General features: G+C 52.9%; 1 protein-coding gene across 1 annotated transcript in view; it reads left to right on the forward strand.

Moving 5' to 3' along the window:
• Positions 1-5,402: 5,402 nt before the first annotated feature.
• Positions 5,403-25,424, forward strand: part of SMAD6 (SMAD family member 6) — a 39,051-nt gene continuing 19,029 nt past the window's right edge. Inside the window, exons 1-3 of the mRNA XM_053988778.1 lie at positions 5,403-6,641; positions 9,340-9,396; positions 11,071-11,148. Of these exons, the coding sequence (XP_053844753.1) occupies positions 5,897-6,641; positions 9,340-9,396; positions 11,071-11,148 (880 nt within the window). The 5' untranslated portion in view covers positions 5,403-5,896. The remainder of the gene's footprint in view (positions 6,642-9,339; positions 9,397-11,070; positions 11,149-25,424) is intronic.

Raw genomic sequence — 25,424 nt, forward strand, 5'->3', positions numbered from 1 at the left:
GGATGGATGGATGCATGGATGGATGGATGCATGGATGGATGGATGGATGATGGATGGATGCCCCTTGGAGGAAAGGTGCCAGAGCAGAACTGGCCACTGGGCTGGGGTGTCAATGCACCCACCTGGGCACTCCCTGGCCAGGCAGAGGGTCCTGCACTGATGTCCCAGGTTCTCTGTGAGGTTGTCACACACTGGGACAGCGCTGGGTGTGATGCTGCACCTCTGCTCCAGAGCCAGGCTGGGAGAGCTGGGAATGTTCACCTGGAGAAGGGAAGAATCCAAGGAAATCTTAGAGCCCCTTGCAGGGCCTGAAGGGGCTCCAGGAGAGCTGGAGAGGGACTGGGGACAAGGGATGGAGGAACAGGACACAGGGAATGGCTCCCACTGCCAGAGGGCAGGGATGGATGGGATATTGGGAATTAGGAATTGTTCCCTGTGAGGGTGGGCAGGCCCTGGCACAGGTGCCTAGAGCAGCTGGAGCTGCCCCTGGATCCCTGGGAATGCCCAAGGCCAAGCTGGATGGGGCTTGGAGCAGCCTGGGACAGTGGGAGGTGTCCCTGCCATGGCAGGGGTGGTGCTGGGTGGGCTAAAAGGTCCCTTCCAAACCAAACCGTTGCAGGATTTGATGCCCCAGGAGAGTTGGGAAAGTGAGATTATGTTGTGGACAGGCTTAGAAAGAAACTTTAAAGTAACAAAAAGGAGGCAGGTTGATTAAAAAAAAGTAAGCCTGTTAATTACAAAAGGAACAACTGGAAGCAAAAGGCTCCGGCTAGTGCGGAGGCTGTTTCAACAATTTAGTAATTGTAACCTAGGGGTGTTTCCAGGGAAAACGGCTCCGAGGAAAGACCCGGGTGTCAGACACCCCAGGCCTTTTAAAGTCCCTCTCTCGTCTCCTGATTGGGGCGCTCAGGATCCGCGCTGTGATGGGTCTATTTCTCCGCTGCTGGTTGGCTTATAAGTTGGTGCAGTCTTGGCCAGTCATTTTGGAATTCTCACCTCTCTCTTCCAGTCTTGATTTAAGTTGTGGTTGTGTTCTATGATGGAATACTTCTGAAAGTTTCTCTGCCCCTCCACAAAGGCTGGCACCCCATCTCTATTGTAAATGCAGGTGAACCCGGTGAGGAGAAATGCTGATGTGTGACTCCAGCTCAGGAGGCTGAATGATTTCTTTATTAGAACTATGCTAGAATACATTAATTTACTATTTAAAGGAGATACTAAAACTACAAACCTACTTTTCTAACTACCAAATCTAAACTCCTCACAACTGGTGCCCCTCTCTGAGAGTGCAGCCACAGGTGGGTTGGATTGGCCAGGCTCAAACAATCCTCACCATGATCCAACCAAGCAATAACCCCAGGGGAACAATTCTCCAAGCACATTCCACATGGGAAAAACAAGGAGCAGGAATAGAAATTGTTTTCTCTTTCTTTCTCTCTGTGCACCTCTAAGAAAAATCCTGAGAGAGAGAGAGAGAAATGTGCTTGCCACACATCTCCTCCCCGGTTCCACTCGTCCTTTATGCACAACAGTACTGGGTTTTAATACAACAAATCACAGTTTGTTACTTGTATTAACAACATTTAGCTTTGTAACAACATTTCACCATTGTTAACTACATTCCCCAAAAGTTTAAATTTTATTTTTGTTCATAACAGTTACATCCCATGGGAAGGGTTTTGCCAAGGCTGCAGCTCCTCCAGGATGGGGGCACAGCCTGAGCTGCTGAGATCACATCTCTGCCAAAAGGGTTTCAAGATGCCAAGGAGCTCTGGGAGTGTGGAGTCCAGCAGTTGGGAAATTCTCCATGGAGGAAAACTCTTCAAACATAATTTTTTTTTAATGCTTTGGATTTATCAAAATGCCTCATTCTGATTTTAGCTTTTTCCATTTTGAAGAGGGTCCAAGGTCCTATCACAGTGTGTTACCACACAGGGCATAACATTTGCAAGAGTAAAATGAAAAGTCAGCTTGAACTGGAAAATCATGGCAATGTCATGAAAACAAAGGAAACGGGACATTCTGATGTTGTCAAAACCTTTTTTCTCTGGTTCCTTTCAAAATCAGCTTCCAGCAAAACCAGCAGGATTTTATGAGGCATTTTAGTTTTTGGCAGAGCCCCTGGCTCTGGCGCAGCAGGTTTGGGGTGATTTCTCTGGTTGGGCTCAGACGCTCCGAGCCCCCATTCCTGGATGGAAAAGGGGGTGCAATGTGTCCCCCAGCCCTCCCCACCCCTTGGGGGTCCCCATCTGCCCCCCATTTTCAAGGCATTAAAATAACCTACAAGTTGAGCTCCTACTACGTTATTTAAGTGTCAATTATTCATTTTGTGTTTTAACCCCTGCATTCTTCTTTTTGATCAGGAATGTATCAAATACTAGAGATTAATAATAATAAAAAAAAAAGAAGCAGCAAATGATGACATTAATTTTCCTTACTGAACACCTGGAGTGCCACAGTCAGGGTTTGGGCTCTACTGATGCCTTTGAGGGTGCTGGCAATGGCAGGGCTGGTCCCTGTCCCCATTTTTTTTCCCCATCCCAGCTGCAGTTTGGCTTTGGGAAGAGGTTGGTGCCCTCCTGGCCACCCACGGTCCTCTTGGACCCAGGAGGATTTGGCTTTCTGTCATACCTGGGAGATCCATGTCAGATAACACTGGCAGGCTTTCAAAAGCTTCTCTCCAGCTTCCCTGCCAAGACCTATAGGATGTGTTCCAGAGCATCTCCCAGGAATGTTTGTTATTCTGACAGGCAAAATTAAAAAAAAAAGGAGGGTTAAAAAAAAAAAAAAAAAAGGCAGTGAAAGAGGACATTGCTGTTAATCACTAGCAATCCTTTAATAACCTACATTACTATAAATTCTACGTGCATTGTGCCGGGCACAATCGAGGGCTCTGTTGTGGCTGCCCACGTTGGGGCAGGAACAGGAACAATGTGCTGTTGTTGCAGGGGCTGGGATGGATGGCATTCCGGGTGCAATGGGGCTGCTCCTGCATACCTGTGCCCGTGGAGATGCTGGGCTGCTCCAGATCCCATGAAAGCCCCATTGTTCTTCCTGCCATATTGCACACTCCGTGATTACAGAGCGTTGGATGAGCGCTGAGACGTTGCTCGTTGGAATAATAACCTATTCTTAGCTCCAGCAGTGCTATATTTAAGATTTATATATATTTAAATGCTGGTAATTGCACATTTGGGATGTATTGTAATTTGGGCGACAGCTTGGAAAGACAGTGGTGGGAAGAAAAGCATCAGCTGCGTTTAGGGAGGTGAATCCTGGGGTCACACAGGGCAGGGTGATCCGTGTGGATTTTAAACAAGGGTTGGGACTTCTCTGGAGCAGCCTCAGGATGGGCAGGGACCCTGCCAGGGTAGGAGATTCATCCCTGGAAGTGTCCAAAACCAGGCTTGGAGCAACCTGGAATAGACGAAAGTGTCCCTGCCCATGGTGAGGGGTGAAACCAAATGGGCTTTAAAGACCCTTCCAACCCAAACCATTGCATGATTCCACGAGGTCCAGGAAATCCCAGTTTCTACTTCCATGCCTGAAGCTGATTTTTTTTTTTTTTTTTGCCCCCTTTTGTGCCTTTTCACTGTGAAAAAAAAGGCATTTCCTTCCCACAGTGGGGATTTTGGGAGACTTCAGCCCAAACCATGGTGAAATGTGGCTGCAGTGTCAGGGGCAGCCAGTCCCTCACAGGTTTTGTAGGAGTTTTTATATTCTTAACCAGGCAAGCTGCACATTTCCTAAACCCCAAAATGGCAGGGGAAAAGGAGCTTTGCCCCTGGCCCTACAGGTCAGAAGGGGCAGAAGTGACCCTAAAATCAAAAGATCTGTTTCCATTCTGTATTTATATTGGTGTAAACGTTGGTGCCACGCACCTATGGATTTTAAATGGAGTATTGCATGATGCACTGATTAAGTTTGCTGTGAAAAAAAAAAAAAATGGTAGTGTTCATCAGTAGATTTAAATTATGTTCTTGGGTGGATTAGGGCAGGTTTGGGGAAATGTGCACAGAAATTTGGACGTAAGCCTTCAGGCATGGAAAAAGCCACCCAAAAGATTCCAAGAGAAAAACTACGAACATTCAGGTTGCCGAGGATCTGTTGGTAGAAATAATTTCGTTGGTTCGGTTTTGGGTGTTTTTCCCTTAACTGATCTGGGGGATTAATTGCCCAGATGAGTTTTTGCTCATTAGCGAAGCCTTCAGGCTGGCCCCAGGCTTTTCCTCCAGCAGATTCCCACCCATCCATCCCAGGGTGGGGGAAACTTCCCCGCATCCCGGGGGATGGAGCCGGGATGGGCAAAGCCGTCCTGCCCCGAACCCCGCCACTCGCTTCCCTGGGCGGGCGCGGGGTGCGAACGCCTTGTTTTATAGGAATTCATTTATTTATTCTGTGTTCGGGGAAGGGGCATTTGGGATGGGTCCCATCCCCGGCGTGCCGCTCCCCACGGGCACTGCGGGGCGGGACGCGAAGCCGCGGCTCCCCGGGCTCCCGGCGGCGCTGCTGGTGGCCTCGGGCCGGTCTCTGTCGCCCCGTTGCCCCCCGTTCCCCCCCGTTTTCCCCCGTTTTCCCCCGTTGCCGGCCCCGCGGTGGCGGCGGGCGCGGGCACCGCGCGGCCCCGCCGTTCATTCACGGGCACGCCGGGGCGGGAGCGGGGGGCGGGGCCCGCGCCGCGCGCCGGCCAATGGGAGGCGGCGGCGCCGCGCGTCACGCGGCCGCGAACCAATGGCAGCGCGCCGGGCCTGAACTTTTGCCACGGCGGACAAGTTGATACATCGCGGGGGGGGGGGGCGTGTCCGGCGCGCGGGGCGGGGGCGGGGGGGGGGGGAGCGTTAACCCCCGCGCTGCCGTGACCTAATTCCACAGCGCCCCGCTCGCCCCGAAACCCACCCCCCACCCTCATCCTCCCCGCCGCCCCGCTCCGCTCCGCCGCTCCCCGCGGGGCCATCCCCCCCTCCTCCTCCCCCCCCTCATCCCGCCCGCCGGCAGCGGCGGGAGGGCGCGGGGCGCTTTAAGCGGTCGGAAACCCGAGCCGGTGTTTGCGCAAGGGCCGGTGCCGCGCGGAGCCGCCGGAGTGTCTAGACTGGCACATGATGGGCGGCAGCCAATGGCGGCGCCGCTCGCGAGGGGCCCCGCGCGCGCGCCCCGGCCACACAAAAGCCGGCGAGGGGCGGGCGGGCGCGAGCGGGCGGCGGCGGCGGCCCCGGGAGCCGCGCACGGACCCGCCGGACCGGGGCCGCGCCCTGCGATGCGGACAAGGGACGCGCTGACAACCGGCCTGCGCTGCGGGCTCTGCTGCTGCTGCTGCTTCTTCGCCTTTCTGATTTAATTTTTTTTTTTTCCCCTTTTTGGTTTTTTTTTTTTTTTTTAATAATTTTTTTTTTCTTTACTTTTTTTTTTTTTTTTTTAAATACTATTTTTGGCCGAAGGGATCCGACGCCTCCGAGCGGCCCCCCGGCGCCGCTTCCCCGCCGGGCGGCACCGCCGCGCCGGGCGCGCTTCCCCCGCTCCTCCCCACCTTGTATGGTGGAGCGGCCGCGGGGCGCAGCCGAGCGCTGCCCCGGGCTCCCCCCGGCCCTCGCCCCCGCCGCTCCCCGCCCGGCCCCGCGTTGGCAGCCGATGTAGGGCACGGCGCGGCGCGCCCGAGCCCCAGCGCCGCCACGGGAGCGGCCCCCGCGGCGCCGTCTATGCCCGCGCCGCCCCGCCGCCCCCCCCATGGTGCGGCCCCGCCGCGGGCCGTCGGAGATCCGCTGGGCAGCAGCGCCGCGGGGAGTCCGGGCTGCTCCGGGGCTGCGATGAGATAGAGCCGGCGGCGGAGCGAGGAGCCCCGCGGAGGAGGGCGGGGGGGGCGGCGGAGAGCGACGCGACCCCCCGGCCGCCCGCGGGTCGTATGTTCAGGTCCAAACGCTCAGGGCTGGTGCGGCGACTTTGGAGGAGCCGCGTCATTCCGGACAGGGACGGCGGAGATGGGAGCGCCAGGAGCGGCCACGACCTCGGAGCCACCGGCAGCTGCAAGATCGCGGAGAAAAGCCCCTCGGCGGAGCTCCGCGCGGTAGCGCGCAGCCTGCTGCTGCGGGAGGCGGAGGAGCGGCGCGGGGCGGCGGGCGAGGCGGCGCCGCGCGGGGACCCCATGGCGGAGCGGCGCGGGGCCCGGCTCCGCGCCCCCGGCTCCGCGCCGGAGAGCGACGGCCGGACCGTGACCTGCTGCCTCTTCTCGGAGCGGGAGCCGGGCGGCCCCCAGCCTCCCCCCGGCCCCGACGGCGCGGCCGACGGCGGCTCCCCGGAGCGGCGGGGCCGGGAGGCGCGGGCGCGGCTGCTGCTGCTGGAGCAGGAGCTGAAGGCCGTCACCTACTCGCTGCTGAAGCGGCTGAAGGAGCGCTCGCTGGACAGCCTGCTGGAGGCGGTGGAGTCCCGCGGGGGGATGCCCGGCGGCTGCGTCCTGGTGGCCCGCACCGAGGTGCGCCTGGGGGGCCTGGCGGCGCCCCCGCACCTCCTCCTGGGCAAGCTGTTCCGCTGGCCCGACCTGCAGCACCCCGCCGAGCTGAAGCCCCTCTGCGAGTGCCAGAGCTTCGGCGTCGCCGACGGACCCACGGTCTGCTGCAACCCCTACCACTTCAGCCGCCTCTGTGGGCCAGGTGAGCGGCGGCCAGTTGGGTCCCCCCCGCCACAAACACGCACCGATTTGGGGGTTCGGGCTTTCTGACCCCTTGGCGGGTCTATCCGAACCCTCGTGGGCAGCGCTGCCCCGGCCCCGCGGTGTTGCGGGGATGCCCCGGGGGGGACGCGGCTGGTTCGGGGTCCCCGCCGGGCATCCCCCCTCTCGTGGAGCCAGCGGTTCCAGTTGTGCGTAAGAAGCCCTTTCTCTTTATTGGTTTTTTTCCCCCCTTCCCGCGGAGTTTCCCCGCTCTCCGGGAGCCGGACGGGCGATAATCGGCGGCTCCATCCCGCTGGCGCCAGCCTGGCTCGCTCGTATCGGAGCCGGGCGGTCACCGCCGCCGGCTTAAAGCCGCAGGCGCTTCGGGGGGGGCTGCGGGGATGTCCCCGCCGCGGGGATCCCCGGACCCGCGGGGACATCTGGGGCTCCTGCAATTTTCGGGGGGTTTCTCTTTTTTCTTTTTTTTTTTCTTTTTTTTTTCTTTTTTTTTTTTCTTTTTTTTTTCTTTTTTTTTTTTTTTTTTTTTTACCGTGGGCAGAGGTGAGCGTTTTCAAAGCGTGGGTTTGGGCTTGTTGAGGGTTTCTTGTTTTTTTTTTTTTTTTTTAAGCAATACTCGATCGTGTGCCCATCTCAGCAGGGAATGGTTACATGGAGGAGAGACACGTTGGAGTTTGAGGTGCAGAAATGGAAATAATATTTAATAGGCTGTACAAAAACTGTAATGAAAATGGACAGCTGGATTCCCACTGCCAGAGGGCAGGGCTAGATGGGATATTGGGAAGAAATTCTTCCTTGTGAGGGTGAGGAGGCCCTGGCACAGGGTGCCCAGAGAAGCTGGAGCTGCCCCTGGATCCCTGGAAGTGTCCAAGGCCAGGCTGGATGGGGCTTGGAGCAGCCTGGGACAGTGGGAGGTGTCCCTGCCCATGGCAGGCGGTGGAACGGGATGATTTTTAATGTCCCTTCCAGCCCAGACCATCCTATGATTCTATGCTGACTGTCCCTCTTTTTGGCAAGAACTTTGATTTTATTCTTTCTTTTGCAATCTGGGATCCTGCCTCGCTTTGCATCACTTCTTTCAAAGAAACTTCTCTTCTGGGCGTGCTTCTCCCGAAGGTCGCTAGAGGCTGGAGGCAGCTTTTTTACTCCAGCTGGAGTTGAGCTGCGTTTTTAGGAACGGGGCATTTCTTTTAGGAACGGGAGAAGTTTCCCAGTCTCTTTCCTGCAGCCGTGGTGGTTTTCCCAGCGGCGAGCGGCTGCCAGCCCTGTGCTGGGAGTAGTAGAAAGCAGAGCTGTTATCAAGTGGCTCCTTATCGCTTTGATAACGGGTGACTGTGCCAGGACCCCACCCGCGCCGGCTGGGCGCTGGTGACAGGAGCCAGGAGAAGGCCTTGATGCCCTTTTTCCACAAGTGGCTCCCTGCAGGGATCGTCCTGTTGGCGTTTCCCACCCAGTTTGCTGTGGGGTGTGAAAGTTCTGGGGTGCTTCCAACCAGTGCCTGGTGACAGCAGGTCTGGAGTGGGACCAGCACAGGCAGGTCCGGCTGTTAGCTCCACATGGGGACATCAGCACCTTTATTTTTTTTTTTGTAGTTCGGGATTTATAAGCACCCTGCTCCCTTAGGCGAAATGGGGAAGCTTTTCTGAGAAGCAGTAGATGACCCCAGAGCCATCCCACAGGGGATGCTGAGGTGCTTTTTGGGGAGCCCAGCCGGGCTGAGCTGCAGTTGCTGGCTGAGTGCTCTCAGGTCGGGGTGGGGGCTGAGGAGCACTCCCGTGTTTCCCTGCTCTGGGGTCGGTGTGGTGCCACTGATGGACTTCACAGAGCAATTTCTCACTGGAGTCGGTGCCTGCTCAATGCTGATAGAGCCCAGCTGGCTGCACGCTCAGTTTTGGCAAGTTTCAATTCAAGAAACATCACTGTCATACTATGGAAGGGGAAAATAAACCCCTGCAATCAGGGCCTGCAGTTGGTGAAGGACCTTCATTGGTCTTGACCCTTCCAAGAGCAGAAGGAGCTGGTTGAATGACCTGGTCCAGCAAAGCACCTCTGAGGACTTGCTGAACTTGCAGCACATGACTGCTCAGTGCTGCTGCTTAAAGCTGAGCTCGGGAGCTTTGTGGGATGGATTCAGGGTGAGAGGGACCACAGTGGCCTCTGCTCCTGAGCCACTCTTGTGCCGAGGCCTTTTGGGATGCACCAAAGTTACGTGGATGGCTTGGTGGCTGAAGCCAGCCTGCCTCTGGTGCCAGCCCTGTGTGCCAAGAGGAGTCTTCTCATCACCCAACCCTTCTTTTCAGTGCTTGGGAAGTGTTTGGGGAGCACTTGTTAAGCCCTGTGTGTTGGAGTCACCCATGGAAGGTTGTCTCCCAGTGCAGATGATGGAAATGTGGTTCTTGGGGAGCAATTTGATGTTTTGTGTGACTCAGTCTGTGGGTCCCCAGGCACAGATATGGGGCAGAGGGGTGCAGCATTTTCAGTAGCAAAGCCCACTATTGAACATTCAAGGCGGAACTCCCATTGTTCAAAAATTAGGAAAACCTTGGTCTCCAGTTGCTTCCAAGTGTTTTGTTTTCCACTGGGTGTTTATAACCTTGGAGGAGCTCCTACCCCAAAAGAGAAAGCGAGAGGGTTTGTTGATAAACCGAACACGGCGCTAACCTGAAGTTTTGTTTTTCCAGAGTCTCCACCACCTCCCTACTCTCGGCTGTCTCCTAATGACGAGCAAAAGCCACTGGGTACGTGTTTTGTCTCTTTTGATCTCCGGGGAACTCGTTCATGGTGCTGGTTCTGAGACAGCCCTACCTGGCACGTCGGGCAAAAGCCAACAAGTCAGGGTTTTATGGCTGCTCATTATTTCTGAGCAAGCATCAGCTGACGGGTTTTAAGAAGAAAATGGATGCCAGTTTATCCTACCAAATTACCGTGTAGACACATGCATATTTTCCAAAATAATATGAAGCTCTATTTTTAATGAAGGCGTAATGAAAGGTTACCAGACGTCATGTTTTGTCTGTGTGTGTAATCTGCGGGAGGGGGAGCTCCTGGGTGCCATTTCCATAAAGGCCTGGCTGTGCTGCTCCACGGAGGAACCAGCTATTACCCTGCCTCTGCTCCTTGCAAAGAGAAGGGAAGTCTTTGAAACTCGGGGTGTCACTTTTCCTGGGGAATTCTAAAAGGTTTTCCAAGCAGAGTTGGTGAGAGCAGCTTTGGGGTGGCTGGGCTGGGTGTGGAGTGCAGGATGCTGGGTGCTGGCAGCCTTGGATCCTGGTCCTGTGTGCTGCACGTTGGCCTGGAGATGTTTAGAGCTGGCATCGCTGCATCCTCACCATCCTTTCTCATCGTCCTTGCTTCTTGTGCAATTAAATGGGAAGCAGAGACACGGGAGCATGGGAGGGAAGGGCGGAATCCCACATCCCTCTTGGATTTCTTGCTGGGATCGGTGCAGCTGGAGCCTTTATCCCGTGGTCAGTGATTTACTGGGGTTAAGGACCAGGGGGAGCTGCTTTTGCTGCACGGGGAGGAGACAAATGGGGTTCAGCAGGGGTAGGAGGGGACAGCAGTGCCTGCCTGTCCCACCCAGCCCCGGGGGAAGGCAGGAGCTGCCCCTGCCAAAGGTGAGGCCCTGCCCTGCCAGGCCTGGGAGCAGCTCAGCCATGTGTGCACCCCGTGCCCGGCGCCTTCATCGCCACAGGGCTGTGACCAGAGCAGCCTGCAAGGCCAAGTTGGCTGCTGGTGGCTTTTTTCTTTTTTTTTTTTTTTTTTTTTTTTTTTGTTAGGTGTGGAAGCAAAAAAAAAAAAAGAGTTGTCCCTCCCTGTGTTCCCCCTTCCAAGTTAATTCCTTTTAGAAACTGCTTGTGCTGCAGGGAGAGATGATAGTGAGCGACACGTGACTTTATTAAAACAACAGCCAGGGGTTGAAATTTGCTTCACTGGCTTGTTTGATTGGAAAAATAATAGTTAATCTGTGAGCAAACAGTTGAGCGCTTAATTAGAGGGGTGTAAGCAAAAGAGAATAACAAAGACTCTTAACTTGTTAAAACAAAGTTTCCTTCGCTTCAGCAAAGAGGAAGGAAGGAAGCAAGAATAAACAGCTTCAAGAATTTTAATGGTGATAATTAAGTATAGTAACTCTGACTTGTTTAGAGGCTTAATGTAACTTTATCCAGTAAGCACCAAGTTCCTACTTGTTTGATCAACTTAACTGGAGTTATTTTTGTGGTCGAGGCAATTCAAACTTTGCATTTGCGTGGTGGAGCTACAAAGTTAATCGCTGCTTTCTGGCTCTGTGGAGAGTTTCTCTCGGGGAGGTGGTGGGAAGCCCAGCAGCCAGGGGTGCTCACATAGCGCTGGCAAACGCAGCAGGACTAAAAGTGCTTTTTCTTTTTTTTTTTTTTTTTTTTTCCCCCCAGATCTATCAGATTCCACGTTGTCTTACACTGAAACAGAGGCTACAAACTCTCCCAACGTCACGCCCGGAGATTTCTCAGGTTGGCAGCTGTTGGTGCCTTTCCTCCCCGCCGTGGGGGGCTGCTGGTGGGGCAGGACAGCGGGAGGGGACGGGGGTCCTGGTCCTGCTCTTGGTTTGTGCTCTGGGTGTGAAGAGAAGGACAAAAAGAGCAGTTATCTGAGCTGGTTTTTCATGGAAGTCCGTGCTCTGCGTGTTGCGAGAAGATGCTGTTTGTGGGATGAGCAGGCACGTTTGGAGGTGGCCACAGGGCCACTCGTGTCCCGTGTGGGACGGGTCCCAGGCTGTGGGGCTGGGCTGTGGGCCCTCCCCATTTCCATGTTCCAGCCTCTGGGGTGGTTCTTGCCGGGACCGTCGGGCTGGTGTTACCTGTTGGGCCCTGGCCCCGGGCTGCAGTCCCTGCTTTCATGAGCAGGCTCCCAGCTACGGAGCCATTGAAGATCCTGAACAAAGCTTGGCTTAATTAGGTCCTGGTTTTTTGCTCTGCCCCACCCTGCAACCTTTCATTCACTTTAATGGGGCTCTGCAGGGCCTGGGGTGGTTTTACCTGATGGGAGGTAGAGCTGGGGCCGTCCTTGGCTCAGTGCTGGGCTCTGGCTGCATCAATCATCCCACATCTCTCTCCTTGGTGTCTCACCCCGGGCTGGGGGCTGACTGTGTGGGGCAGGAGGGGCCTGGCTATGGGACCAGCTTTAATTTCTTTGCCTGGTTCATGGTCTGAGAGCTGGGATGAAGGCAGACAAACGTGGGTTTTGGTGGAGCCCCACGTGCCTCCTTCAGCAGCTGGGGTGGGGTTTGGACACCTCTGAGCCTCCTTGCTGGATTGCTGAGCACGTGGATGGCATCTGCTGCTCACCTGGGGGATGCTGTGAGTCAAGGGGGGTGCTGGAGGGGACCTTTGGGGTACTGGTCCCTTGGTCGTGGCGTTCCTCTTCATTTTCTATCCTTGCAAGAGTTCATGGTCAGTCTGGCGAGGAGTTTGGTGGGACGTGGGCATTCCTGGGGATGTTTAGGCTGATCCCAACTCCAAAGGGTGTCAAACAGCTCAGGGTCTGTATCATGGCACGGTGGCACGTTGCCCTCTGGGGACTTTCCCTTCTCCTTGTCCTTTCGGGTGTCCCTGTGGTGTCCCACAGGCTTTGTGCTGCCAAGTGTCCAGAGCAGGGGAGCAACTGATAGCAGCACTGGGACCATTCAGCCTTGTGCTCTGATAAATATGTGTTTGCAATTCCTAACAAACATTTCTAGGGCTGGATGCACATCCCTAAAGCTCCCCGTGCCCGTGGCTTTTGTTGTAACTTGATAATTGGCATTAATTACAGCAGCCAAGTTGGAAAAGTGGGGTTCCTGAGGATGTAATGGTTTAGCTTCCCTCGTGGCTCAGTCTTTATGGGACATCTGGTGGGTTTGCTGGAAGAGAAGAGAGATTTTAACTTTTCCTTGAACAATATAATGATAACATGTGACCAAGATTGTGCTGAAACCAGATCCCTCCTCTCCCCCTGTGCCGTTTCCAATGGTGTAACTTTTAATAAGAGGCTGGGGCTGGGTGATTTATTTTTCCCCAGTGCTCACGATTGCTGAAAGAGGATAAGAGCCCTGCTGAAGTTAACCCATACATGTCATCACGGGGAAGTACAAGGGAAAAACCCACTTAGGCTCCAGTCTACCTGCCACATTTCAGTTTGTTTATTCTCCATTTCAACTCATTTAATAGCTCTGCTTGAAGTGTAGGTTGTGGGAGTGATACACAAAGCACGTGGTCCTCCCTGCCTCCTCTTGTGTACTCAGTGTGCATTTAACTTGTCTTCCAAAAATAAGTACATTTTGGATCTAGCATCAAGCCACTGCTATTTATTGGTCCAGCTTTGATCATCAAAAAGGCTTTTCCTACTAAAACCACAAAATTCAATTTTGTGTAACAAAGAGAACCATTCTTCTCCTGTTTCTCCTTTACTTGATGAACTTCTAAACAAGAGGTTTTAGCATGAAGGCAAAAGATGATCTCTGTCATATGTGTTAATTTAAAAAAAAAACAAACCCTCTTTTTGAAGTAAAACCCTCCATGGCTATAATATTGCCCTTAAAAAGAGGGAAAGTCTCCATTGAAATACCAGGCTCACTGTAAAGTTCAGAGGAACAGTCAGGGCTAAATGGGAGCACAAATTGTGGGTGGTTGGGTGGATGTGACCTGGATCCCTGGATGATACCCCAGAGCCCTCTTCACCTCATGTTCAAAGCATTTGGAACAAAGTTGTTTGTCCAAGGATCAGCGTCCAGCCACAGCTTTTCCCTTGGAATGGGGATGCTCCTGTTTTCCCAGCGGGGTGCAATGGCCTGGGGAGATCTGGGTTGGTGGGAAAAGGCACTTGGAGATGTCTGACCCCACAGTTTCCTCCTCCTGAGCTCGGGCAGTGCCACATCCAGCACAAAGAGGGGCTCCATCCTTTCCTCCTTGGATTCATTTCTGCCTGGGGAGCAGAGCTGAGGCAAACCTGCTGTTTGGGGATTATATTTTAAAGCCAGGTGGTTCCCTGGCCTGGGCTGAGCCTGTGTGTCCCCCGGGAGCCAGCAGAGCCTTGGCCAGCCCCGGCGTCCCCGCGGCTCCCGGCCGGAGCTGGGGAAATACCAGGGAAAGGGCAAAATCCAGCAAGGCAGGAACAAAAGCTCAGCCTCGTGACTCATAATTGGTGGAACGTTTGTAGTAATTTTTTTTTTTTTTTTTCCCTTCCCCTCAGACTTGGCTCCTCCAGCACATGCCAAGAAGCTGCTGTACCCGTTAGACTTGCCAGGCGTGTGGAGGGCTGAGCCTCTCTGCAGGGGATGGGATGGGATGGAGCAGCTTTGGGATTGCCTGCCTTCCTCTGAATCCCACAGGGCTCTCCCGCACTGCCCTGGGAAGGACCTTTTCTTAAAACCCATGGAATAGCCCCATTCCTGTTGAAAAAGCCCCATGATGAGCATTAGCCAAAGTTGTTTTTAGCGGTGGCTTTAAATTCTGGAGGTGCTGAGGGGAGGCCAGGTGGGAGAGCAAAAGGTGGCCTTGCATCTCTAGGTCTCTGTGCTGACTTGACCATCCCCAGGGGAGATGCTGGTTTGTTTTCTCCAAAAACAGTTGTTTGGATTTTTTTTTTTTTTTTTAACTTAGAAATCACTTCCCATGTGCTAAAAACTCTCCAAGAGTTTTAGCTCTGAACCCGTGTGTAGCTGAAAATGTGCATCCTAAAGAAGAAATGTTGAACTGGTGGTTTGTTGGAGGAGGGATGAATTCCTGTCCGTGCTCCAAAGCAGCAGGAAGGTGTTTTCCACCTGGAAGTGGAAGCACAGGCATGAGTTTATTCCAGCAGCTCTGCTGATGTCCAGAGGGTGCTGAGCTGGTGGAGATGGGCTGTGCTTGGTGACTGGTGATGGTGGAGGAAAGCTGAGAATTAACAGAGAGAAAAAAACAGAGACTGAGTGGGCAGGAGCTTGTTTAAATTATTTCTGGGTTGTTGTTTTTGTGTCTTTTTTCTTTTTAAGATGGGGAAGATTTTGCAGGGCAGTGGTGGGGCTGGGGGCATTGGATTTGGGGAGCAGGGTCCCTGTACCACCAAAGGGAGGAAGAAGGCAGGAGCATCCATCCCAGCTGGTGACTCAGCCCTGCTGAGGTGATGCCACAGCTCCAGGCGAGAGCCAGAGGGTTTTTTCCTGCCTCCAGCAATATTTAGGATGAACTTAAGGAAGCATATTTTAAAACCCACTGAATGGAGAAAGTGAACGTCTCCCTTCCTCTCCCCACCCCCCTCAGAAATAACAGGCTGCAGGATTTATGCTAACAAGGAAATTTATGAAGATCCTGTGTGTTAGGAGTAGGGAAAAAAAAAAAAAAAAGCTCATTAAATCTGTCAGGCGGATGTGTGTGGCAACTGGGCAAACATTGCCCTTTCCGGGCTGGGGGAGAGGTTCTGGAATTACCTGTTAATAGAAAAAAAGGGTATTTTTGTCAGTAATAGGACAGCAGTTTCTTCTTGGGGGGAAGTGTTGGGTTTTGAGGATAGGCTCTGGCTTTGCTGTGTCTCAGTGACAGCTCTGGGCTGGGGGCTGGGTCTGACCCAGCACCACCCTGGAGCCTTTTCATCCCTTCTCCCCTCCCTTCCTGCAGGAATGAGTCCTTTAAAAAAGGCACAACATATCTGTGCATCCAGTTTAATCACAGACAGATGTTTGTTTGGGCCAGTAATGGTTTTGGTTTCTTTTTTTCTTTCATATTTAACTGTAGGTTTGCTGGCTTGTCTTCCCCTGTGCAGTCTAGAACAATCAGGGTTTGGCTAAAACCTCTCCTGGTCGGAGGAACGAGCCTGTTGCCAAGAGCTACTTCTTTGATGCAAAAAAATACATCCTGGAGGTGCTTTGTCAGATGTTTTTATATTAAACAGCTTTCCTCCATAGTTTCACTTTGCCAACGGGAAATAAAGTGCATCTATTTTCCAGTGTGCTTCAGAGAGGAATTCTTTGCTCGCTGTGGAGGCTTTTCCCACTTGGCTGTGGATGGCCATGGATGTTGGAATCCCCATAGGAGAGCCTCAGAGCAGCAACCTGCCCTCCCTGGGGCTTTGCCCATGTGCAGCTTCTGGCCCTGCCTGGGGCTGGCATCAAAGGCAGCTTCTCCAGCTGTGGGGTGAATTGTGGATTAATCCCTGAAAGGGAAGGTGGGGAAGCTCTGGGAGCCGTTCCCTGGGCTTTCAGTGCTGTCCCTTTCACAGAGGTGCAGGTGTGCTCCTTTCTTTTATATAAAGATGTCTTTCTGGGGTGGTGCTAAACCCACTGGAGCCAGTGGATTTATGGAGAGCAGGGGTTTTTTTCCACATCCCATTTGTGCTTACCATGGTGGGGAGCTCAGGTGGCAGCTGCTGGAGTTCAGCCATCCCTTTGGAGCAGAAGGTGAAGGGATCATTGATTCTGGAGCCAGCTGGGCTCCTCGTTGTGTCCAAATCCTCTTGATAGCCGTGCTTCATCCATAAGCAGAGTAACCCAGCAGAGAATATTCCACCTGGGAAAATCACAAGCAGATCAAGAAGTTGTTCAGAGCATCGAGCAAGCAGCAACTTAGGAAATATTTTTTAAAAAGTCAGATGACTTGCCAGTGGAAGAGAAGCACCCTAGGTCAAGGCTGGAGGGAGATATTACCTCCATGTGGTTGTTTTTCCATTAAAACCCTGAGGAATAACTCATGTTGGGCCACCAAACCAAGAGCTGGAGCTGGAGCACTGAGCTGTCCCAGAGCTGGTGGGTGGCAGTGGGTCTTCGTGGTGCCACCTGTACCCGTGTCTTGTGTGGAGAGGTGGCTCCATCTGTGCAGGGCATGGGGCCCTGGCAGGAGGCTGGAGCTCTGGCAGTGCCTTTGCAGCTGTAGAGGTGTTCCTAAAGCTGTTTGTATAAAATACCCCGTGGGTTATGGGCTTGTAGGGCAGAGCTCTTGGTCCTGGGATTAGTGCAGAGCTCAGCCAGGACAGCGATGTGGGGAGGGGAAATGAATTTTAATACAGGCTGAGGAATTTGCTGGAGGTGGGAAGGGGTGGCTTGTGCTGAAGGTCTCCTGAGAAGGGGCATCAAGGTTCCTCTGAGGTTTTGCATCCTGAGCAGCAAGGAGCAGCAGCCCCCAAAAACAGTCTGACAGGAGGGCAGGTGTCTCCTGGACTGGGAGGTGGAGAATGTCCCTTTGTTGCTAAAACAATCCAAGAGGCCACACTTTAGAAATGAGGACAGTCAGGGCTGTCCTTAAAGAATCTGGGCAGCTGGAGTTGGGCCTGGTTAGGAGGAAGGAAGGGAAAAATCCAACCTGGCTGCCAGAGCCTCGGGGTCATCTGCCTGGAGTGGCGCAGGCTGCACAAGGGTGGAACAAGGTTGGTCTTACCAGTATTGGCCCCTGCCTGATGCAGAGATTAAAGCTGCTCTGCAGATGATGCCTCTGTGTTTGTGTGTACACACAGCTCCTGAGCCCCAAAGGAGAATTTTCCATGAGGGAGCCAGGCAGGATGGTGCCCTGAAGTGAAGGTTCCACGGGCACTATTTGGCAAGCATGGTTTATTGGAGACAAGACTCTGAAGTTCTCTTCAGAGAGAGAGTCTCAAGACTCTGAATATTCCAGCAAAGAAGGAGAAAATTGCTTTTTCTCCCTCTGTTACCTAGAACTGGGATGGATTTTCACAGCTAGCCTGGATGTTTTCAACCTAGAAGTTCTTGGAGAAAGTACAAGATCCAGATAAAATGTGTTTTTGTCTGTGGTTCATTGAGTAGTTATGGTGTTTGGCCTTGAATCGCAGAATAATCACGTCCCTCACTTCTCCAAGCACCTAGGCTTCGCTCTTTAAAAAAAAGAAACATCAGGAAGTAAGCAAGTTACTTAAAAGTAAATTAGTTTAATCTTTGTAGCCTAAATGTTACATTCTTGCACCCTATTAGGGGTTGGATACAACTTTCTAGGTAGTAAAACTTCCTTTGATGTAGCTCTGGTTGTGTCCTTTAACCAGCATGGATCCGATGGCTCCGGCTTTGTTTGAACTTTCCTTTTTCCCTGTGCCTGTGTTTTGCTTTTTAAAGGGATTTGCTGAATACTGGACACAGTGTATTTATGACCTTTGAAAACGGTGAATGTTTTGAAGGAGGAATTTTGGCTTCTTATAGGGGACCTGTAGAGAGAGGCTTGTGTTCACAGTCCCAGTAATAGATTTTTTTGTGGCACTTTGATGAGTGAGAGGTGTTTATAGGCTTGATTCATAACTGAGTTACCAAGGTTTTCCACGGAAATAACTTATTAAATGTGTGGCGCTCACCGGAGCCATTGAAGTCTGGAGATTTGCTCTTCATCAAAGGCACCTCCTTTCCAGGGCTCCAAGACCTAACTCAGCATTTTACCTCTGGAGGATGCTCAGACCCAAAAGGGCTGTGTGGTGTGGGAGCTCGAGCTGGCTTTTAGTAAGAAATTAAAAAAAAAAAAAAAGGCAAACTGGAAGGAGGAGTTAAAAAAAAAAAAAAACCCTCAGGAAAAACATCCCCCCCTGTCACTGGGAGCTGCTGATGGTTAAACCTGGTTTTCTGGAACACTGCTTGTTTGTGTGGATTTTGCTTCTCTGCTCGACAGCTGAAAAGTCCATCCCTTCAGTGCTGCTGAGGGCTTTGAAGTGTCCCGAGCCCCTGGAACCACAGGTTCAGCTTACTGGCAAAGGAGACTCAGCTCTTTGTGCTTCCCAAGAGCCAGGCTTGGCACGTGGGGCTGTGATTCCCAGCTCTGCCCCGTGTCCTGCACGGTGCTCCAGGTCCTGCTCTTGGGTGCTGATGCAGGAGGGGGGAATATTGGCTCACTGAGCTCCCACCTTGCTCCTGGGGATTTGGGGTTGGGGGTGCCTGTCCCAGCTCTTGCTCTGCCCCTGCTCTGTGCCTTTCGCTTGGTTGATTCATCAAATCTTGGTTTGGGCTGGAAGGGAGCTTAAAGCTCATCCTGTTCACCCCCTGCCATGGGCAGGGACACCTCCCACCATCCCTGGTTGCTCCTGGTCCAGCCTGGCCCTGGACACTTCCAGGGATCCAGGGGCAGCCACAGCTTCTCTGGGAAACTGTGCCAGGGCCTCCTCACCTTGGCAAAAGTCCTTCTCCAGCTTTCTTGTAGCCCCAGAAAATGGGTGTTTAGCTGGAAAAAAGCATCACCCCAGGGGCAGAGTGCTGGGAGAATGGAGGGGAAGATGTGCAGCACTGGGGTCTGGGCTTGGGATGCTGAGGACTGTTGGATTCCTGTTTGGGTGTGTTTTTTTCTGTAAGGACAAAACCATTTCACGTGGAAATGCCTGTCTTGGCTGACCTCTGGCTGATGCTGGCTGGTAATGGCCTTTGCAGCTCCTGGGGCTGGAGCAGGGATCAAACAGCTCTGCCTGGAAGTGCTGGACTGTGCTGCTGCCCCACCACCCCTTTCCCAGAGAAGCTTCTCCTTCAGGGGGAAGCTGGTTCCTCATTCCAGGCTTTGGATGTGGGGAAAAAACCCACCAGCATCAGAGGATATAAACAGAATTAAACCCAAAGCTCCTCTCCTGCTCCAGTATCTCCTTGATCAGCCCCACACCCCAGGTTTCCCCCTCTTTTTTCTTCTCGTATTTCCCTAGTTTTCATCTTTAAATTTGTAAAGAGTTGCCTCTGATGCCCAGACCTGAAAACCCTCACGAAATACAACCTGTCCCTGCCTCCCCACAGGGATGCAGTCTCTGGCAGGGAACAGGCTCAAGCTGGGATGCTGCTCCCTGCTCTCAGCATTTTGCCTTTCAGGTTATAAAAGCCCATGGATGAAACCTGCCAAAAAGTCAAATTCCCACCAGTGCAAGAGAGAGGGATGTGTGGAGAGTTTGTTTTGCCCCTCACGGCAGTTCTGTGTTCCTGGGGGATGCAGGAGGTCTTTGCTGAGGGTTCAAGGAGCCCACGTGCTCCTGTCCTGCAGCATCCCCCACCCCACTCCAAATGCATTCCCAGAGCAAAAGCTGGAGCAAAGGCATCCCTCCCTTCCCAATGGCAATTCATGGAAGTGCCCTGGTGTCACATTTGCTGTCCCAGCTGGACACTGATGCTCTGCTGGCCCCACTGTAGCTTGGCCACGTCCCCACCTGGGCTTGGAAGTGCTTCCCTCCCCTTCCTCTGCCTGTGTTTGGTTTATGGCTTTGGAGATGTTCCTCCTCCTAAGTGCTTGTGGCAGCTGAGAGGGACCAGGCTGCTCCAGGCTGGAGAAGTTGGAGTCTTCAAGCTGCTGCAGGGGCATCTCTTGATGCCAGGGATACTCGGGCAGGATTTCTCACAGTGGCTCCACGGAAGGGCGGGAGACACAACTGTGTTGGTTTTATCTGTGTATTCCATGAGCAGGAGCAGAACCTGCCAGCAGAAAGACTATTTTTCAGGTCTTTCCATTTATTAAGGTCTCATTTGCTAAGATTTTTCCATGAGAGAAGCCAAAGAATGTTAAAGGCTTGAAGAAAAAAAAAAAAAAAAAAAAAAGAAGTGCCAGCTGCTTTGTGCTTTCGCACAGAGCGATGCAAAGCTGTTTGTTTAATCAGGGAAGAGGTACCTGCAGGAGCTGCAGCACCAGGTGCTGGGTGATGAGAGGTGGGTAAGGCCCTGGCACAGGCTGCCCAGAGAAATTGTGGCTGCCCCTGGATCCCTGGAAGTGTTGGACTGGGCAGGGAGCAGCCTGGTCTCGTGGAGGGTGGGATGAGATGAGCCCTCCCAACCCAACCCATTCTGTTTCTCTGATGAGGCCTTTAGATTTACCCCACCTGCCTGAGAGGCTCCTGCTGGGATGGACATGCTGTGCAGAGCACATCCCTTTTCTTCCCTTTCCTCTTTCTTTTCCCCTCCTGGCTGCTCCAAAGCCTGTTCCTGTTCCTGTTGCTGAGCGTGGAGCTCACACAAGGCCCCGTTTGTGCGGTCCCGCGCCGGGAAAAGCCAAGTTTGTCCACGGGGAAGAATGAGGCACTTGATTCATCCCCCCCTGCATGAGGCTGTGGGGTCTGGGAGCATCCCTGTCCTGCACAGGGAAGGCAAACATGGCCTGGGCTGGCTGGGAACTCCCAGGGTTCTGCTTTCCCTTAGTCCTGAATAAATGTTGCTCCTTGGGAAGCACTGCTGCATCTTCCCCTCAGCTCTGTGGCAAACACGGTCATTGTGTCCTGATTTTTTTCCTGTTTTTTGGTGGGTTTTTTTGTTTGTTTGTTTGTTTGGGGTTTTTTTTATTTGTTGCTCTTTAAACCCTACAGTGAGAGCTGTAGGTAAAAAATGAACTACAGGTAGTTTTTGGGGTTTTTTTTCCAGCATTCTTCTTAAAATCCAGAAGAGTGGTGACACAGCCCAACAGGAGCTCTCAGCCTGGAAGTGTTTAAGGCCAGGTTGGATGGAGCTCTGAGCAACCTGGTGTGGTGGGAGGTGTCCCTGCCCGTGGAAGGGGGTGGAACAGGATGGTCTTAAAGGTCTCTTCCAACCCAAACCATTCCATGGTTCTATGATCCAAAGCTTTGCCAAGTCTTGCAGCAAACAGTCACTGGTGTTTATGAAAAGCTCAGGCTCCAGGGTTGGATCTGCTTGGGCTTGTCTGGTGCAGCAGCTCGGGGTATCCAGCTGTGGAGAGAAGGAGCAGATGTGAAAATGGGCAATTTCATGTCTCAGACCCAATCCCTCCCTATAAACTCTGTCTGCAGCTGCCACTGAGGGCTCAGGCTGCTCTGCCACGGCTCTGAGCACAGTAAAACTGAATCCAGCAGGTTTTGATTTTGGTCTTTTGTGAAGAACTCTTTCTGCTGAGGTTTTATGAAGCCCTGAAAACACAAGAGTGTTTCCAGAAAGGCTGTGGGTGCCCGGGCTGGGTGCAGAGCAGTCCTTGGTGGCAAGGCCAGGGCTCAGTTTCCCTCAAGTGTCACGGAGTTGCTTTCTGAGATCTGCAAAAAAAAAAAAAAAAAAAGAAAACCCAACAAAACTTTATGAATCGACCAGGAAGCCAGTAAAAATTAGTAGTAACAAGCTCATTTCAATAGAAATGGGTTTGCTGCTCTGCTGGCTGCCAACCATTTATGAGACTGGCCGGGTGCCGGGTCCAGCGCCGCATCCCTCACCCTCCTGCTGCTGGAAATCATTTGTGACTCCAAAAAAATAAATAACACTATTGTGGAGCTCTTTTTATGGCTGGGGCCTGAGCTGGGTGGCAGCTCTGGAGTTTGCAAGCCCTGCCTGGGGGGCTCTCTGCTCCATCTCAGGTGGGTTCCTGTGGGTTTGCAGGGTGCAGGTGAGGACAGGGGATGGGAGTTGCATCCGTGGCACGTTGGATCTGTTCCTGGATCTGATCCAGGCTAAGAGCTGGGTCAGTGTGGCTGTGCCAGTTCAGGGGTGTTGCAAGGGAGTGCTGGATGCTGCTGGATGTTGTGGCAGCAGAGGTTTAGGATGGATATTTGGGAAAATTTCATCCCCAAAAGGGCTGTCCAGCCCTGGCACAGCTGCCCAGGGCAGTTGTGGAGTCACCATGCCTGAAGGGATGCAAAAATCATGTGGCTGTGAGACTTGGGGACAAGTGGAATGCTTGGAGGTGCTTATCCTAGAGGCTTTTCCAGCCTTATCCATTCTGGGATTGCTCCTGTCTCTGGTGGGGACATCCCAGCCCCCCAGGCCCCAGGATGGTGTCTCAGGAGTCAGGAGCTGGCTTGTGTGGAGACCCCAGAACGGGCCCGTTTCTGCTTTGGCTCATCTTTAAATGCCACAGGGGTTTCCAGCATGGGAATTCATCTGACTCTTCCATTTGCACCGGGCCTGTTCAGTGCTTGTGTGTGACTGAGAAAACTTCCACCCCCAGCAGAACAAGGAAATTCCTGGGAGAGTACTAAGGTGAAGATCCTGTGAGTTCACGGAGCTGCTCTTCCCCCATGGCCGAGTTATTTGAATGGAAGGGAAATGTCAGCAGAATTATGTTTTTTATATAAAAAAAACAACTCACTCACACTTCACAGGTCACAGACTAGGAGCACACTGGGCAGCTTCTTCATCACTGGAACAAGAAAATTGGAGTCATTCTTTATTCCCCAGTAATTACAGCCACATATTTTGAAATCTCCGTGTCTTTTCCATGTTGAATCGCCAGTGCAGACCTTCAGAGCAGGATTGAATTCAGCTGTGCTTGAAAGGGTCGGTCATTTGAGACTTCCAACATTAAAAGATCTTTGCAAATTAGTTTTGCTCTTGCCATGCTGAATTTGTTTGTGTAGAAAACCTCAGTAGATTTGGTATGTGCCTGTCTTTGAAGGGCTCTGCTTCAAAGGCTGCAGCTCTGGGTGTTTTATGTGCTGAGCTCCGCAGTTCCCCGAGCTCTGCTGCCTCACTGGGAAGTGTCAGCTCATGTTAAACCTGCAGGAAGGAAAAGCTGAGCTTGGCTTTTCAAAGCTTTCAAGGAAACTGGATGCCCAGGGCTTATTCCTGTAGGAAGCGGGTGCTGGAGCTCCATGTGCTGGAGTGTGCCATTGGTGCAGCCCCAAGAATGGTTCTCTCCATTCCCTGTGGGTGAGAGGAAACCTCCAAACCTGTGTGTTTGGAGAATTGGGGATAGCTGGTCCCAGAAAATTCAGTTGAGATCTTGGCAGTGAGCAGCCAAACACAAGAGATTGATTTGGACTGTAGCTAGTATTCAAACAAAGGTAAACAGTAGAAATGATATTGTGAAATTTCCTGCTTCTTGGCTTGAAATCTGTTGGTTTTTTTCCAAAGAAATTGAATCTCAGAAGGGAAAATGGGAGAACCTGTCTCACATCCTGGACTTGTGCATGTTTAGATCAGGTCTGCCACCAAACAGGTTTCGTTGGAGTGGAGCTGGAGCCCTTTCCCCTCCAGCCTTGTGTATCCGTGCACATCCCAGCGGGCTGATCTCTTTAAAACACAGAAACAGTGGGGAAAAAAACCCATGAAATAGAAGGTGCTAATGGAAGGGCTGAAGGGCTGTCACCTCCCAGAGCCTTGGGCTGCCCCAGAGAGGGGCTGTCTGTGCCCAGACAAAGCTGTGGAGGTTTTTGTGAGCAGCGAGTGCGCTGGGCTGCCTGGTGTGCTGGAGGGAAGGAGCTGCCCTGGCTGGGTGCATGCAACAGCATCAATCCAGGTTTAAATGAGGACAAACCAAGCAGCACCAGAACATTGCTGGGAGCCAGCAGATAATCCCAGATCAGCCTCGGGCTGGATCGCTGGCGCTGCCTCGCAGAAAGCGCTGGTTTCTCTCCTCTTCCCCCTTTTCTCCCTCTCATTGAGATTTCGACATAATATTATTTTAATCCCGATCCTCTGGCCCCTCCTCCTCCCTCTGCCCTTCCCTGCAGGCTCTCTCCCCCCATGCAGGCTGCAGAGGCTCTCAATGAGAACCAGCTGCCTTCCAAAGCTGCTTCCCCCCGCAGCGGGGCCGGGCCAGGGCGAAGCTGGCACCGTGTGGGTCGTGCCTGCCTGGCTCTCCCCCAGCGCCCAGAGCTTTTCCTCCTGCCTCTGTCCTCTCTCAGTGGTGTTTGGAATCCCAAATCCTGGGATTTGGGGCTGGCTTTGGAGCCATCCCACCTTGGAAGCACGGTGGGGTGGGGCACAGGGAGCAGCCGGGTTTGGGATGTGCCACGCGGCTTCCCAGCTCCCTGCCACCTCCAGCCATCCCAGCACAGCCTTGCTCGGCTGAGAGGTTGTTAAGGCTCAGCTTTGTTTGTTTCTCGAGCTCTTCTGTGGGTCAGGCTGCCTCGGTGCACGTCCCTGGGGCTGTGTTTGGTGTGTGTTGAGCACAGGAAGCGCCCACTGGGATTTGGAGTCATGTTTTCCACCCTGCTCAAACACCCAGGAAGGGTTTTAGGGATTCAGGGGGTGCTTCCAAGGCAGGCAAGTGACTGAAATTGGTTCAGGCATTAACAGCTCACATGTGCCAGCTGCACTAAGTACCAAACTCCTCACATCCAGCCTTCAGGACAGCGGTGAGGGTGGGCACAGGCTGGTTTAACAGAGGGAAGGAGCATTTCTGCAGTGCCCGGGTGAGTGCAGCCACCTGAGGGAAACAGCACAGGCTGATCTTGCAGCTTCTATTCCTTATTTCTCCTTTGAAGTTGTGCTTAATGCTCGTGTCACATGAATGAACTGAAGGAGGGTGTATAAAGAGCAGGCAGCAGAAATGTTTTCCCAAAGTGCTGTGTCTTTATCCTGGATTAGTGGTGGCACAGGGGTGAGGCTGTGGCTCCTGCTGTGAGTGGTGCAGTTGCACACACTGGAGGTTTGGTGGTCTCCAAACTACAAAGGCAACAGTGAGTGTTGAATGCAGATCCACTCCCAGGCTGGGAGCATCAGCCTGGATACCTTGGATTCATTCCCTGAGCTGTGATGCAGAAAGAAATTCTCACCGATTCAGCATTTCACAGCTTCCAAAACAGGGTTTTTCTGACTAACTCAACCCAGCAGGTCCGTGAGAAAGGGGGGATGAGAAAACACTTCCCTACACGTGCCAGAATTCCAGCGTGGCCCTTGGAGAGCTGTGGCCATCGCTGCCTTCCCCAGGTGCCACCCAGGCTGGTGGCACTCCCAGAGCCAGGGGGGGAGATCCAGGCTGGCTGTTTGGAAAACGCAGCGACTCCAGCGCTCCCAGAGCGGTGCCTCTCTGTTTGAGTGAGCTCGTGGGTGTTTATTTGAGGGAAGAGCAGCTCAGCCAAACATCCTGCTTTTAAACTCGCCTCTGCAGCCCTCGGAAAGATGCCTGCAGCTATATTTGTGTGCAGCCTCCAAGTGCTGGGCTCTGGGCATAGT

This window comes from Vidua macroura, chromosome 12 (genome assembly GCF_024509145.1).
Source record: "Vidua macroura isolate BioBank_ID:100142 chromosome 12, ASM2450914v1, whole genome shotgun sequence".
Taxonomy (NCBI): domain Eukaryota; kingdom Metazoa; phylum Chordata; class Aves; order Passeriformes; family Viduidae; genus Vidua; species Vidua macroura.